Genomic DNA, 17,318 nt, shown 5'->3' with positions numbered 1-17,318 from the left:
AATTTCTTGCAGATAAGAAGTATGCTGTGAAAAACATATCACTCTTCCTAAGGACTAGAAAACAAAATGTGGATTTTTGAAATAGAGAAAATAGCCCATCACTAAGGAAAATGGGTTTCTACTGAATGGAATAATTGTATCTATTACTTTATCCTGATTGGATTTACTTTTTCTAAGGGTAGTAATAAGCTGTTAGAAGTAAGAATACCATACAGTATAGAAAACCAGAGTGGCAGTGATGTCAGTGCTTCTTTTGTCTGTAGGTAGGCATTGTATTACAAGTGAGCTAAATGATCTAGAAGTAGTTAAAAGGTAAACTGTCCTTCAGGTTGGGGACCTCCTAGATACACCCCTCTAGCACAGAGGTATTCAACTTTTGCAACTTTAAGACTTGTGGTTGCCAACTCACAGAATCACCCATGTTGGCTGGGAAATTCTGGGAGTTGAGGTCTAGAAGTCTTAATGTTGCCAGGATTGACATTCATTTTCTAGCAGTACCAAAAGGATTCTCAGGCTTCTGCTTGATGCTTCAGCCAAGCATTAAGCAGACTCAACCCAGTTTAATTTCTAAGCCAAGACAAGTTTGAACTAGGTGCTGTCACACATAAGATAAGAAAGATTTTAGAATTAGAGACTTCTGTCAGTTTATCTGCAGATAGGACTTATTAAAACTAATTTCCCATATGTCTGTCATGCCCTTTGTAATAGGAAATGGCCCACAATATATAATATATTATAGAGACTTAGTACAGTTGCCCAGACTTCCAATTGCCTCAGATAACCTTGTGGGACACCAACTTATTGTATCACAAATCTTTGTGGGGTGAGGCCAGTTCAGAAAATTGATGAAATTATATCCTCAATTGCCCAATTATCAAGTAGAAACAAAACATAAACCAATTGCATTATCATTTTTACTGGATTGGTTTGTAGGATTTTGTGAAGGATGGGTGGTATTGGTTTTCAAAGTGATGTTGGTGAAGAAAGTATACATTTGAAAAATAAAATCAGCACATCCTCAACAAAGGAGAGATGTTCTTGTAAGAAGTAGTATCAGTTGTTCTACATAGGATTTCTCAAGTAACAAGGATGCCATTTCAGCATAGCTTATACCTTCACCACATACAATTATTGTGGCAATTTCTGTGCTGAGGACTGCTGACTAAGACAGCACAGGTTCCAAAAATCATTTCTTTATTCAATTTCTATTACCGCCCAACTCAACCAAGTGATTCTGAGTGGCTTACAATTCTAAACAATTTTTCTCAAAAAGAGAAAGGTCCTGAAAATAATAATTACTATATTTTCTTTAGATCACCCTCCCTCATCTTAAACACAGCACAAAAATTAATCCATATATAGTAGTCTGCAATCATGAATAAAGATTTCACCTTGGAAAAAAGGCTCCTCTGATCCCTATCTTGAAATAGCTACTGTCAATTGAGGGGTATGGCTGCTTGGAAGTCTCCTTCCAAGTGTTCAGAGTGTTCAGAGCCTTTACCTGCCCAGATGTTATTTTTGTTTGCAAAGTTAATAAAGTATACTGCCTTCTCATACAATTTGCACAAATCAATATTTCCTAACAGATCCAGGAGATACATAGAGTTCCTATGAAATTTAGGATAGGATATTCCAATATAAACAGATGTAGAATTCTAAGATATGATTTTTAGAAGTACAATAACGGATCCTCTCATGTTCCTAATTATATACTGCTGACATTTGCTGTCCAAGGCAATCATCAAATCATTCTGCATGTTGCTGAAAACATACCTGCCAAACCAATTGTTCCTTCATGATGTCTGAGGATGATATATAGATGCTGAGCACAATGGTATGTGATGCAGAGGTTAGAACGCTGGCAATTATTGCATCCTGCATGTTGAAGGGCAGCATGGTATAGACGACAAAAATGATGAATAGGAAAAATGATACCTGTGCAGAGAAGACAAAAGTAATTCATATAAAACGAATAACTCAAAAACCCTTCAAAACTGCATTAGATAAAAGGCGAAAGATTTATATGATCTGAAGAGAAACCAGGCATGGATCATGGAAATCACAGGTTATAACCTAATTCTGAAACCAGAGTACTATCTACTGAACATTAGGCCAGACAACATAGGCACAAATATATGGTGTCTGTGTGTATTTATCACCACGTCAGCAAGAATATGTTTCGCCAAACATTGGAAGGGGAAAGACCTGCCGGCTGAAGATTTGATTTTGGAGAAAATTTTGGATTATGCGGAAGCCGACAGACTGACTAAAGCATTGAGAGATCAAAAGGACTCCGTATATTTCCAATGTTGGGACAAATGGTACGTTTGGTTGAACAACAGATGCTCAAAAAGTCAAGTATAACCAGGATTATGTTTAATATATGTTAAATCTGACTGAAGCCTACATACTGTAGAAAGTGTAAATATCATGTAAAGTTCCTGTCGCGATCATTTGTTTGACTATTTCTTTTTTTTTTGATGTATTGTTTTAAATAAATAAAAAAATTAAAAAAAAAAACTGCATTAGATAAAAGTGGAGTAAGCTAGAATCCAAAGTGACACAATGCCTTGATATGCACCAGACATATTTGTTTTGGCATGGCATGATACGCAAATCTGACAAATTTCATTAACCCAGATTTATGGCTTAAGCGTGGAGTATGAACTAAGATAATCTGTCACATCATTCAACCTTAACATAGTATTAAAAATCTGGTCTAGTTTGTTTTCCTGGTGAAACTTGGTTTTTTTAAAAAAGTACAGTACAGAGATTAACTATGGAAAAGCTCATAAATCATTTTAATAAGGGATATACAACCCAATTTCCATGTGTTTTCAGATTTCTTTCTTTTTTCTATAGTCTTTATAGTCCACTGATGTGCTTTGCAAAGCAGGAGAGCCAATTCAGCAACTGAAGTTTAGGTTAAGATGATTTAGGTTAACAACAGTTGAGGCTATTTAGATATGGGTGGTGGGTAGTTGCCTTGTCAGATGGAACCTAGGCTCTGCAATTAGAATTGCAAGGTATGGGTGAGAAAGACTGAGAGAGGAATGGGGGCATTCAAGTGGGTAGACCATATAATCCAGTTAGTGAGAGAGAGGATATAAGGTGGGGACCTGGGAGTAGGCTGCTCACAGAAAAGCAATTTCATTGTCTTCAAAAAATTCCATTTTCTGATCCTAGAATTCAGTACCAACCCCAAGTCACCAGATCGTCAGCAGTCCTGGTTTCTGGCTTTTGCTACCAAATGTCAGGTTATTCTGTAACAAAGCAATCCTTATACAGAATATGATGGCTGTCCCGATGCACTACCAAGACCTGAATGGGCCCAAAATGAGGGCATTTTTTTCTTGGATATAAAACTACCTGAATTTCAAATGTGGCAATAGAACATGTTCAGAAAGGAGAATGGCAACTGTTATCCATGAAGGCCCCTTCCAGGGGTTCTGTGCTACAGTTGGTTGTAAGATCCTCTGGTTGAAGCGGAGTTGTAAGGATGAGTTGGATTTGTTACGGCTATACCAACCTCCTTGCTGCACAGTGAAATTTCTGCCTGATTCCATTGTTTAGTTTTTATTATTTATAAGGTCTTGCTATGTTATTGGGGATGTTTTACTGGTTGTTTTTATTGTAAGCCTCCCATAGGTGACTGAGTTGGGCAGTTCTACACACTTGGTTAAATAAATAAATGTCTTCCTTGATATGCCCAGCTCAGTATACTCAACCATTAAGGAGATTGTTGTCTGTTACAAATTGTGCAGCAATTGGCAAAAAACAAAACAAAACAAAACAAAAACCAGATTTCAGTTAAATCCCCATATCATATGAAGCAACACATTTATTTATTTGTTGGTTGCACTTTCAGAAAATAAATACATTCTCTGAATGATATACAAATAAATATTTAAGCAGCATTTACTGCCCAAGCCATAAATAGCTGGATTCAAATAAACACTAAGCCACAAACAGCTGGGCTCACCCAGAGTGTTAAGACACAAGTATATTATTGCCTAGTGTGATAAATCAAGCCACAGTATCATATTATAGTACTGGTACAAAAAAAAAGAGCTGATATTTAAAGACTGGATAAACTGTGTAATGCAGTGCACGTATATTGCCTTAACCAGACAGATATAAGCAGTGTTCTGAACTTCTTTAGTCTGGAAAGATTTCAGCATATTGTCTTTTCCCTTCCCTATCTGCAACAAATGGAAATTCCAAGCCATTTTTCTTTAGTTCAATGCCTTGTCCTCTCTCAGCCATTCTTGGAGACAAATATAAGAAACTTCCTATGGTGGAGAGCCAGTGCTCATGTGCTTCAGGGCAGGACAAAACTATAAATCGGTTCCTCCTCTATTGTCTATTATACAGAGTTGCTTGTGACAATCTTATTATCCTGCTCTTCCCCAAACTATCAAACTGCACAAGCCATTTCTACACTTCTTGACTAATTTAGATGAGACCCCTGCCCTTATGTACAGCTTTATAACATTCTGTGCAGCAGCCTATAGAACATTATCTGCATCACTGCAGCATGTAGCTAATCCTGTGCTTCTGATAGTCTCAGGCTTCATAGACCCACATACTCAATTAGAGCCTAGAATGGCATAATATGCATGCATTATCACCTCACTAGTATTAGAGAAGTAGGTCTGTGCCCAGACTTTAACATATTGGAATATTAAGTAGCTATTCTAAAACACAAACCTTTAACTTCTAATTGTTAATTTCAAATTAGACAATTCTTAGTATCTAGTAATTACCTCTTTCCTTAGATTTAGGTCTAATTTCATTTTTTATGGCTCAGGATTTTAAGTTATTGGATGCTTTTTAGCTGTTTTGTACTCTTCCTATTTTGTATAGTTTTACATTGTTCATTTTGTTGCTTATGCTTCTAGTATATTTTGTATGGATCTTGTCTTTTTACAATTTTAGTCAAATCTTATTTTGTAGGTATCCAGGTATTGGACCACTACAATAAAGATTTGATTTGATTTGATCCTAACCACTGCCCTGCACTAGCTTTTCTGGCAAGTTTACCAGAAAAGTTTTTCTGCTAGCTTTTCTGGTAAGTTTACTCCTCAGAACATTTCTGAACTGGATGAAGGACCAAAATTCCTTCCAAAAGCAGTCCAATATAGAGGGCATTTAGGAATAACTTCATACATTTTTTATTTCTCTTCTTTTTCATCCCACAATGCCCTGAGGTTGTACCTAAAAATATTTGGATAGAGGAAAGTAAACACAGTTTCTTCATGAAGCTTTGATTCCGGCAGTACACTTAAGAATCAGAACAGTTTGATTTATTTTTTAATTATATTCAAGTAATTCACATTCCCTGAATAATAAACTAAAATTCCAGTGTTACTTTTCCAAATTTTGCAATGTAATTCTTCCATTTAAAAGAGCATAGCTATGTGTGTATATGAGGGAAACCATATTCAGGAAACTGTATATTAGTTTAAAGAAGTTTTATGAACACATTAAATGCCTGGAGAGATATTAAATTTGGAAAGAGTATATTAAATACATATAAATGAAAAATAAATAAAAACTTTTGTATTTAAAAATATCCTGATGTTTACATGTGGTTATAAATCAAACAATTTCTACAATTCCTATATCACAGTATATTACAGTAATCTAATTCATGTAAAAGATCATCTATGATTTCTGTATATTTCACACATTTCACGCAGCAGAATTAATCAAAAACAGTAGTAAAGAAACATTTCTAATATAAAATACATTCAAATATTAACATCTTTATATGTGTGTGTGTGTGTTATATTTAATATAATACACACCATACACATTTTGTGGACAGTGTATTGATTGGCTCAAATCTTTTTTAAACAACGCTAACAGTAATAATACAAATAAGTATGCATAATCCTGATCTTCCAACTTCAAAAGTACCATTCTCTCTTTATAATTCTTTATCATTTTTTCCATTAATTCATTTAAACATAAATAATATTTCTTTGTGCCATGTATTTGTTATCTCCTACTAAGCTACTAATATTTAATATTTTGAAAATTACTCATTCCACCATAATTTCAATATCCCAAATGTCTAGGACTACTAATAAGCCCCAAAATTAACAAAATTTAATCAATCCCGGGAATATATCTCAAAATCCCCACAATTTCTAATCCTTAAAAGTTTAAATTCACAATATACTTTAACACACTATTAATATTAATAATACAATTAGATTACCTAATCCTAAACTTCCACCTACTAAACTTATTTTTAGTTATAAAAGATTCTATTATCTGTTAATATGTATGCTACTATTTTCCCTATTTGTATTTTCTATTTTTTCTTTTTATTAATTAATTATCATTATCCATCCATCATCTCTTAATTTTTTAGAGTTCCATCATTTATTGACTTTTTAGTCACTCTTTTATTTCTCTCTCTTGGAGTCTTATAACTCTTTTTGATATTTTTATACCTACTGAACATTCCCTTCAGGTTGCCCTTTTTCTCTTTCTGCTGAATATTTGAACACCCATCAGTAAGACTTTCTCCTTTTTTAAAAGATTTTTCTTTTTTTCTCTAAACCTTTCTTTTTTTTTTGAAGAGATTTTCCTTTTTTCCTTAAGCTTTTAAGGAATTATCTGATTGATTCCTACTTATTAATCCTTTGTCTTCATTATCATTCTTGCATTTCGTTTTGATTTTTTCCTTTTACTGCTTCTTCTAATTTCTCATCTATTTTCTGAATATCATGCCCATCTTTTTCCCCCAATTGTTGTGTGGCTTCTACACTCATTTCTTTATCCTTAAACAATCCCCTTGTCTCCTTATTGTTCTTTATAGTTTCATGCATGTTTTTAAGCATCAAAATTATTTCTCCATTTGCCTCTATTATCCCCTGTAGATCCATTTTGTAACAATTTCATAAAGATTACTCAGTATACCTCTTTGGTTCCAAGTCTCAATATTTAAAAACTCCAACTTAATAAAATTCAATCAATCACATAGTTACGCCTCCAAATCCCCTAAATTTATAATCTTTAAAATTCTTTAGTGGTTTACAGCCTTGTGATTTTCCAGTTACATATCTTCCCAATTGTCCAAATTTTAAAATCTTACTTAACTTTTCTTCTTTTCTCTTTTCTTCTAACACTATTCTTCTTTTGCCTCATAGAATGTTCTGTTAAATAGCTTTAATAATCCAAATCCAAATTAATCCACTAGGTTCCTCCAATCTTTCAAGTCCATAATCCAATAGCCAGTTTCAATAAAGTTTAGTTACAGTATTTGCAATTTAGTTCATTTTAGAAATCTTCAAGAGGGAAAAAAAAACTCATTAGGTATTTTCAAAATATCCAAATCGTCTTCTAGAATAGAGGTCAGGCTGCCTTCCAGGTGTTATTTACTTTCTTCTATTTTCTGTATTAGTCTTTATGTGTATTGGACCTCACTTTCACTAAGAGTACTGACACTGTAGTGCTGTAGTGCTCCCCTTCTTCCAGTAGATGGCTTTCCTGCCCCCAAGTCCAACATTAAACAGTATGTCAAAAACAGCTGATTATCCAATATGTCCAGGGGGTTTAAAAAATACAAATAAGCAAAACAGTTTCTCCCCAGAATCACCTTTCAAATTGTTTAAGCTTTATTCCAGGCTTTCTGTATTTTAAAGCTTTCCTTGGGCATTTCTTTCCCCTCTTAATTATCAGTCTTTAATCTTCTCCATATGTCTAATCGCTGCTTCCTTAATGCTTGGAGATTATCTTTTAAAATTCTTGTACTTAAATTAAATCTTTGAAGTAAGAGTTGGAAGTTATCTCATCCAGTTTCAATGCTCTATCCATGGACTGCTCCAGCACAAATCTTATGGTCCCAGTTGTCCTAGCTTGTGACTGCCAAAAATGGGCATTGTCCCTCCTGCTGTTTGGAAGAGTTTGCTTCGGACCTAATGAAGAAATTGTAAGTTCCTCATGGTCCATGAAGCACCTCTCTTTTCTTCGCAACCCCTGCAAGGCAGCTTTGACCCATAGGGCCTCCCGACAGCGGTTACCGGCTAGATTTTGCAGGGTTTGGCAGAGCCCGCTATTTTCCAAGCCGTTCTCGCCGCGAAATCAACCAGAAGTCCCAAATAGTAACATTTTCATATAATCAAATTCATCTATTCATAGAGTAATTTTTGTCACCATTTAATTTAATGCAATTTAATACAAAAATAGTAAATTAATTAATACAAAATCAATACTAATTTTAATACAAAAATGTTGACAGTTTAATACAATGCCTTCCAAATACAGTAACTGCAAAAAATTCAAACTCAATGTAATAACTGATTCTTCCCCCAAAAGCAAGGTGACATATTTCATACAAACACATGATATTAAAGCAATACAGGAAAAAGAATAAAAAAAGAAGCATATATTATTACTGGATTGTAGAATTACAGTGATACAGAATAGATGGATATAGGATTTTATCTTTTTGTATGGTATGAATCCTTTAATTGTTTTACCACTTTGCCTTATCACCATCAATGGAATACCAAATATACCCTTTGGATTTAAATCACATCTGGATCCTTTATGAGGCAGAGAAGCATTTTTGGGACTATAAAATTTGGTGAACAGAAATGGTTCAGGACCTTCGTTCCTCATTCTCTCTCTGCTCTATGCCCCTACATAAAAAAGTTGCCTTTTCTTTTTCAAGGAATATTTCAACTCCAAGATCTTTAGTAGAAAATATTATGAAGTAGACAATCATTTTAAACGTCCAATTCATCTAGCAAGCTCTATGTCACACCCAAATCATTTAATAAGTAAAGTAGCGCATCACTGACTTTGATGATAAAGGATACAGTAAAAGAAGATGGAAAATGTCACTGCAAGACATAAAGAATTTATTTTCTTTCGCGTATTTTCTCCACAATGGCTTCTGCTATAAAATATTGCAGACTCTGTTGCTCGGAAACTGAGAAACTCATTCCTAAATGTAAATTGTTTTCAATACATCAAACAGACAATGCTAAAAGAAAGCAGTCTGGATCTTATTATAGCCCTCCACACTCGAATGAAGTTAGTTTAGACCACTGCTATTTTACTATTGCTATTGCCACCCGGCACGCACACATTCTTATACAGTCAGCAGAAGAGACACTTTATGCCAGCAGAACAGAGGAATCTTTATCTCTAAATTTCCGTTAAATTATTATAATATAAAGTTGATTTCTTCCTTTAAAATGGTCAGCTTTTGTCATTTACAAAACAACAACTGTTCCATCCCAACCACAGAGTAATGTTACTGCCAAATATAGCACATGAAATGTGAATGTATCTGGTTTCATTTCCCACATGCAAATAGACAGAACATCTTGCTATATGGAAAGATTAACTGGTCTGTTTTAGAGCTCTCTGTTAACAAATGGGTCACTTCCTTCATAGCAACTGATTCTGGAGTAAACACAAAGAACATCAAATTCACTGATTGTTGATGGTGAGTATATAGCAGGCAAGGTTATGAAATAAAACTTGCTGCCCCCATTCCTTCACATTCGCATGTCAAGTTGCAACTGAGACTGTTTTATCCAAAATTCTACACCATTTTAGATTGAAATCCTAGAAGTAAGCTTTATTGAACTTAGTGGTCCTTATTTTGAAGCATTGTAAATTTCCACATAAAACATCATCTGATCTTAAGTTCCATTAACTAAATGTTGTCTGAGATGTTCCAGCATATCTCTTTTGCTCTTCCCTTTGTTTAAAATCCTGCCTATATATAAGACAATGGGCTCAAAAGCTTGCTTACTGCTTTAGTTTAAATAAATAAATCTCATAACAATTTCAAGCCATTGGTTTTTCAAAGCAACAAAAGGAATAATTTGAAACTGGTTGTGCTAGTCTCAGCTTTACCAAAGGCTTTTGAGCACGAACTGCGAAAATCTTCCATCTCCTCAAAATACTCCATAGTACAAAGCATTTATATCCAGAATGTTGGAAGAGACAATTTAAATCCCCCTGATCCTGGCTTCTTGATTTGGTGCCATCTTCTATGAAAAGGATTTATGAGTTTCCACAGTAAAGTAACTACACTTAAACTTAGCAAAAGGCCTATTATTGTATTTATTGCTTCACTTTGTTTTTCTTCTTTTAAATTTTTGCGTATCATTGACCCAACAAATATTAATGAATTACATTGAACATAAAGTAATCTCCATTGCCCCAGATATTTATCATGAAGTCCTTAGTGTTATTCCAACATTAACAAGAAATAACACTAAAATTAACTGAAAGGAAGAAAATTGCATTTATTTGTTTGTTTATTTATCTTTTAATTAATTAAGTTGAAAGCTATCCATCTCAGACAATGACTGTTAAAATGATGCTTACAATTCAAAAAAATAAATAAATTACAATTGAATACTAAAACATTTTAAAACCATAAAATAATTGTTAATGAATATATATTTATAAATATATTTATAAAAAATAAGTAAAATAACTATACATAGTAGGCAAGATATTTGGCCAGTTAGCAATACATCCAGGAAATGGGGCCTTTAACACATTCAGCAGCCCAGGCTTAGGTTCAGGTGTATTTCACTGCTATGAGAGTTTGTTTGTTTGTTTGTTTGTTCATTCATTCATTCTACTTCAACTGTAACCAACTCTTTAAATGGCAGACATTCCCAATTCCTGGATAGAGATTAAAACAATAAATCTAATAAACAAGATACAGTTAATATTAACTGTAAATTACCATCCCAAGAAACAAGAATTTTAACAATAAATCACATACTACACGGGGATAAATCAATCATATAACAATCCCCAAAGGCTTTTCTTGAATAGGTTGCCTTAATAGCTTTCTTAAACCTGGTTCTTTAAACCTGAAAGAGCCTGGTGGCGCGGCAGACTAAAGCACTGTTATTAACATTAGCTGCCTGCAATTACTGCAAATTCAAATCTCACCAGGCTCAAGGTTGACTCAGCCTTCCATCCTTTCTAAGGTAGGTAAAATGAGGACCCAGATTGTGGGGGCAATAAGCTGTATAAAATATACAAAAGTATGAAGGCTATTGCTTAACGCATTGTAAGCTGCCCTGAGTCTCCAGAGAAGGGCAGCATATAAATCAATTTAAAAAAACAAAAACAAAAACCCTAGTATGGTTGGTGCTAGTCTAATTTCAGGGAGAATGCTGTTCCGAAGAAGGAGAAAAAGAAGACGAATAATTTTTAAATAAATACTAGAAGCAGATGTTAATATACTCCAACTAAAAAAAGATCAAAGTAAAAACAAATAAATAAATAGTAAAAAACTTAAAGGGCAGTCTCAATGGACCACGGGGACTTTTTCTGCAGTCAGTTTTCTGTTTCTAATTATATTTCAGATAAGAAAAAAAATCAGTACCAATTGAAGAGAAACCCAGGACAGTTTTCTCATGAAGAGGAATTATATTCTTTTAGAACTATTTTCTGCAAGCCATCTTTTCTCAAGTATACTTCAATCTTCCCCTTTTCCTCAATTCCAAAGTCCAAATTTAGGCAATTTCCCCAAAAATATTTATGGAGTAGTTTAATTTTACTGCACAAACTCATTATTCTAAACTTTGCAGACTAAGATTAAGAATATTATTTCTCTATTTATTTGTTCATATATCTCCCTGCTTGAAATTATTTTTCACTATTTCACCTCTTTTTTATGATGTCAGAGGGTTCAGAGTCTCACTATCAAAACGGATTGTCTAATTATAGTATAATAACTACTGGACCCAAAAGAGATAAAGTAGAAATAGAAGAGTTAATGAGGAAAATGTAGAATTTGAAAATCTTGTTAGTAAAAAAAAAATCCATTCAAGCACATAGAGAATGATTCATTCATCTCTGTCACAAAAGGTTAGGGCTATGATGTCACAATCTATTTTAGGCATAATAGATTCCCATTTTGCAAAAGGCAAGTGAACAGAGGTAGTAGGCTTAGCAAACTCATTCAGAGGTTGGGGTTTTTCATGTTGCAGTTTGAGTCATGTTTTAACATATAGAAAAGTTACATATAAGGGTTTATATGACAGTTAACTCACAGAACAAAAATAAGTTACCAGGCACAGCACAATCTATACATGTATGACTGAAAGGTATGTAACTTAAAATACAATTCTAATAGTAGTGCCCAAATTAAATCAGATTGGAGCAGTCTATCAGTAATATCAATAAATAAAAATAAATCACCTCTAAGTATAGCGTTGTACCTTAACAAATATGGCTCCATCTATTTTGATAAGTCATCCTTGAGCTTGGTTATTACACATGGCAAAGACTTCAAACAACTTTCTTTTCTTCTTTGTTCATCCTAGCAGCGTTCCTTATAGTAGCTAGTAATTGCTATTCTGCTGCTATAGAATCTCATTTCATCCTGGGTTCCTGGAGGAAAACTCTGGTGACCTCATACCTGATGGACAATTCTTGGAATTGACAAAATAATCATTTAGCATGTTTGTAACATGAAATCCTAGATCAAAACATGAAATCTTAGATCAAAACCCCAGACTCTAAAATTTATAAATATCTCCTCCAAATCATTACTGTAAAAAAATGGATATAATTTGCTTCCTTGGGAACTACCTGACTTTTTTAAAAAGAAAAAGCATGTGGACTGAATGTCTACGGAGATTCTCAGTCATTCAGGTCATGGTTGTCCCAAAGGTGCTTTTTTCAAGAGGCAACTGGGAAGCAAAACGTTTTCAAAGAAAAACCAGAAAGTCCAGTTGCCTCTTGAAAAGAGCACCTTTGGGACATGTGGACTGAACAAACTAGGACATTTAACCAATCTACAAAATCAATAGTAAATAGACAACTCATTAGGGAATTGGAATAATTCATGAAACCCTATTTCTTCAGTACACTTTTTTTCAGTACACTTTCTACTCTATTTGGATGTTTCTACTGGGTTTCAAAAATAATATTGTTAGGTGCTATGGATTTTTTTAAAAACACACCCCTTTCTGTTTCATAATTGGAATAGTGAAAAATTAAAGCATATACAGGCATCCATTATGAAATGTAACAGTTTAATTTAGAAGCAAGCTTTCGGTCCTGTAAATGTGTTTCCAGCCAAAAAGATTTTGTGTTTGGCCATATTTTCCAAATTCACATTTACTGATTTTCTACTTCTCCAAATACTGTAAGACAGCTTAAAGAAAATTTCATATACTTTACAACCCTGCCCTCTTGTGACTGAGTCTACTGTTGGGTTCACCAGCTGTTACTCTCAAGTGGGATTATAATTTTTGGGCCAGAGGATATTATCCCACCAGATGTGTGATGACTACAATTCAGTAGGATAGCAATTACAATGCTTAGCCTATCTACCATATTATAGAATGTTCACAGCTAGAGTGGGCCAACAATAAAACATATTTGGTAGGGGTGTAGAAAACATTTCAAGCTATTCCAAGAATTATAAGAAAACAAATCTCACATGTTCCAAGATATTACAGCAAACATGGCTGCTTTCAACGATGGTATGTTGAATGTTCTGGTTATAAAATAACTTTAACATGGTCAAGGTTCTGATCTCAAAATATGCATATTCTAAATATTGTCTGACAACAGGATTATCTTATATTTTATTTCTGTGGAACAGGGTGAATTTAGACCATTACAACATTCTATAGTACTTCAAGTGGATCTGTTTTATTTCAAGCTCAAAAATGGGTTTTCCATTTAGTATTTACATCTTTAATATCCATTTACATTCTTAGTATTTAGTGACAACTTGGAAATACTTTTGGAATTTTTATAGTGATATTGGATTACCAAATTTGAACTGGAGAAACAGTTTGTTGTGCAGTTCATAGTATAAAAATGAGTTAAGTATCTATTTGCCTCTCACTTGAATCCTAAAAAGATAATTGCAATGTAAGATGACACCAGTGGAAAGCTGTTATATCTATATAACAGTTGGCATACCACTAGGCTGCAGGTACTCTAGGGTTATAATAGTTGTTAATAGTTACCCATCATTTATGGTATAATATAATCTCACTGTGTCCTCACCACTGCAGTCTTCCAGATGCATTCTCAAAATCCACCCAACCTTTGCCAGTCAGTAGATCTCCTTTCTGGTTTTGCTTTCCTCTCAACACTTCCAGTTCTGTATTCCTTCCTCCACAAATGTAAAACCAAATATAGAAAAATAAGTACAAAAATGAACATACTAACCAGAAAAAAAACCATAATATACCCTTAACCTAGAACAATTTCCCTTTGTATTCTGGTATTTAGACAAAAACAATATTTGTGTTTCAAAGTACTAAGAGCAGGAAGAGTCACAAAAATGCTCGCATTCAGGGATTGACATGCAAAAACTCCCTTCTGAACCACAACTGCAACTTCAGAAGGGAGAAGAGGTAGGGGGGAAAGAACACTCCGTCCAAGCTCAGAGACTTCTCTTGGTCCTATTCTCAGGGTGCCACTGGAGATAAAAATTACCTTCCTACCTGCTTCTCAAGGACTACTCAACTTGCTAGTTCTCCCAGCCCAAGTCAAGAAGGAGATCATAATCCCTGTTATGGTCTGGGTATATGATTGCCATTCAATTGCTTGCTGCTGCTGTTGCTACTCTGTTAGTGAACAGCCTAGATCTACTCAGCATATATCTTTCAGTTTTAAGCTAGAAACGAGCTGTGGGATATTAGTAAATCAGAGTCAGTAAATCATACAGCTTCATCTACTTTTAATATGGTCTAAAAAGTTAAAACTTCTCCTGAAGGCTACTTTAAAGGCTGCTGATAGCCTTGGCTGTTCAATTTGTGATTTTATCCTCACTGCTTGATTCATGAGAAGCAATGCTGTACAAGTGTGTGCATTTAATCTATCATCTAGAAGGAAATTATCCTCAGCAGCAAACCCCAGAGCAAGCAATATCAAAATCAAAGAATTCATATTGAAATAATAAAAGGGATAGTGCAAGTTTCAGATTTCTAGCTGTGTTTGGTATGATGTTTTATTTTCCAGAACTCTGGCATGCCGGCAAATTCTAACTCTTACAGAATGATTTTCCAGATGGGATGAGAGGGAGCCCTCAGGGTTTTTCAAACAAAATAGAAAGAGCCACAAAATAAAATAGCAGAAAAAAGTTAAGAAAGTACCAAAAAAAACCACCCTCACCTGCCTGCAGGTATGTGTGTATGTGTGCGTACACAGAAACAAAGCCCTCTACATTTTATTTTAAGGCTAACGATTTTTACTTGCTAATTAATTATATTTTTTAACAGGGCTGATATATGTTGAATTTAATACTTGCAACTTTCTGGCATGGTAATAATTTAATTGTGTAAAGTTCAAAAGAGATTATGGAATGCAAGTTCTTGCTTTAAAAAGATTTTTTAAATTTTGCTTTTTAATGTATGAATAAAATAAAAAGACTATATAAAAGATGTTGAAATGTATTTTTATTCTTAAAAATGGCTTCATTGTTTTCAATCCTTACAGCGTCTTTAAAGCTTATACATTATAACGGAATAAATTATTCCCACTGATTATTTTTATGTAAGCATTACATATAATAGGAATTTTTTTTTTTTTTAAAAAAGGCAATTAGTGATTGTGTTCTACTTATTTCAGCCAATTGTAAAAAGATTTTCAACTAGAACATTTAACGTTAATGAATTTATTCAATATTTTAAATGATTTTCCTTGCAACAAATAATTCATAAGTAGTTGCCCTCCCATGGTTAAATTGTAATCCCTGGTATCCCAGCTGGCTTTTTTCTTTTTTTTTTCTTTTTTTTTAAAAAATGGATTTAAAAGCTGAGATCTGAGACAAAATATAAGGCCTCTTCCTGATTTTCTGAGTGGTTATGAATAAATAATCCAAACAGAGTGTTTGATTTTTTTAATTTTTTTTTAAAAAGAACTTTGGGGAAGAACAGCTCTAGAGAATGTTTTTCCCCCAATAAAAGAAATATATAAATCCAGACTCTGGCTATAGATGTGATTAGGAAGATAAACCATTAATCAGAAACAAGACAAGGGAACAAAGATAGATATTTGTAATTGTAACACTGCATTCAAACTCAGTTCTTACTTTAAAAAAAAGGGATTACTTCTCTAAATGTCTGAATATTTTTTTAAAAAATCCTGTTCCTACAACATATGTTGTCATGCATGTTTATTTTGAAGTTTGCTTCCCTATCTTCATTTGGCCTAGCCCTGGTAAACAGGCCTCTGAGAAAACTTTTCTGCCTTCGTTTTTCATTCCAGGTTGCTGCAAGTTGGCCTGTGCTTAGAAACCTCTTTGTAATCAAAGAGCTCTCCTCATATGATTTCGTATATTCCAAAGATGAAGGGAAAGAGATATATACAATTTCTCATACAATCACAAAAGATTTGTCATCTATGATGCTAACCCACAAATTGTATATCAGACATGCTCATCAACAAATGATGGTTCAGCAAATGGTGGTTCAGCCATCAAGCTTTGTTTTTTTTAAATCTTTCAGGAAAGCTGTCTAACATTTCCTACATCACAAGTTATGTTTACTCACTTGCTGTGTCTTCAGTTTTTAAGAAAATATTTTGAAACAAGTACAAAATCACTCCAAAAGATTGCATACTAATGATACCATCTTAGTGACTGTGCCTCTGGACTAGGAGGAAAATTATTCTATTCTTATGAGGGACACCAACCCAGTTACTGCTAAACCCCTTTCCACATATGCATTATTATTAGTATTATTATTTACTAATTATTTGTTACTCATGCCATCTTTTCTTTCAAAGGAATCCAGAGCCTTTTATATTTTAATTCAATTCTGATAACAAATCGACTTTGGACAGCTCCTAACATAATAAATTATAAAAACCCAATATAGCGCAAAACAAGGTGACATTAGGTTGTTCTATATAAAAATACAGACCAAAACATGTTCAACAAGATGTTCCATTTATCTCAACCCAAGATCTGGGAGAACAATCAGGTCTCCAAGGCTTTATGAAGCAACAAAAGGATGGGAACAGATATCAAGGGAAATTTCATTCCAGAGATCAAGCACAATGGTAGAAAGGCCCACTTCCTGGTTCCTAATAGATGGTATTATTTAATTGGAGGAACCCAACGTGTACCAATTCTAGTATTACATTTCAGCAAGGTAGAAAACATGAGATATAGGTGCTCCATCAAATAAATTGGCCCTATGCTATCTAGGACTTTTTAGGTGATGATCAGCACCTTGAATTGGTTCCAGAATCAAACTGGCAATGAGTGCAACTTGCAAAGCAAAGGTATCATGGGAACTTACAGAGGTATCCCCACAACTGCCTATACCAGTACATGTTGGATC

General features: G+C 33.9%; 1 protein-coding gene across 1 annotated transcript in view; it reads right to left on the bottom strand.

The window, feature by feature from the left end:
* Positions 1-17,318, bottom strand: part of ADCY2 (adenylate cyclase 2) — a 156,940-nt gene that overhangs the window by 101,543 nt on the left and 38,079 nt on the right. Inside the window, exon 3 of the mRNA XM_070939121.1 lies at positions 1,774-1,935. Within this exon, the coding sequence (XP_070795222.1) occupies positions 1,774-1,935 (162 nt within the window). The remainder of the gene's footprint in view (positions 1-1,773; positions 1,936-17,318) is intronic.

This window comes from Pituophis catenifer, unplaced genomic scaffold, assembly GCF_029215685.1.
Source record: "Pituophis catenifer annectens isolate HBS135680 unplaced genomic scaffold, rPitCat1.0.hap2 SCAF_3, whole genome shotgun sequence".
Lineage (NCBI taxonomy): Eukaryota > Metazoa > Chordata > Lepidosauria > Squamata > Colubridae > Pituophis > Pituophis catenifer.
This window is presented reverse-complemented; position numbering and strand designations above follow the sequence as displayed.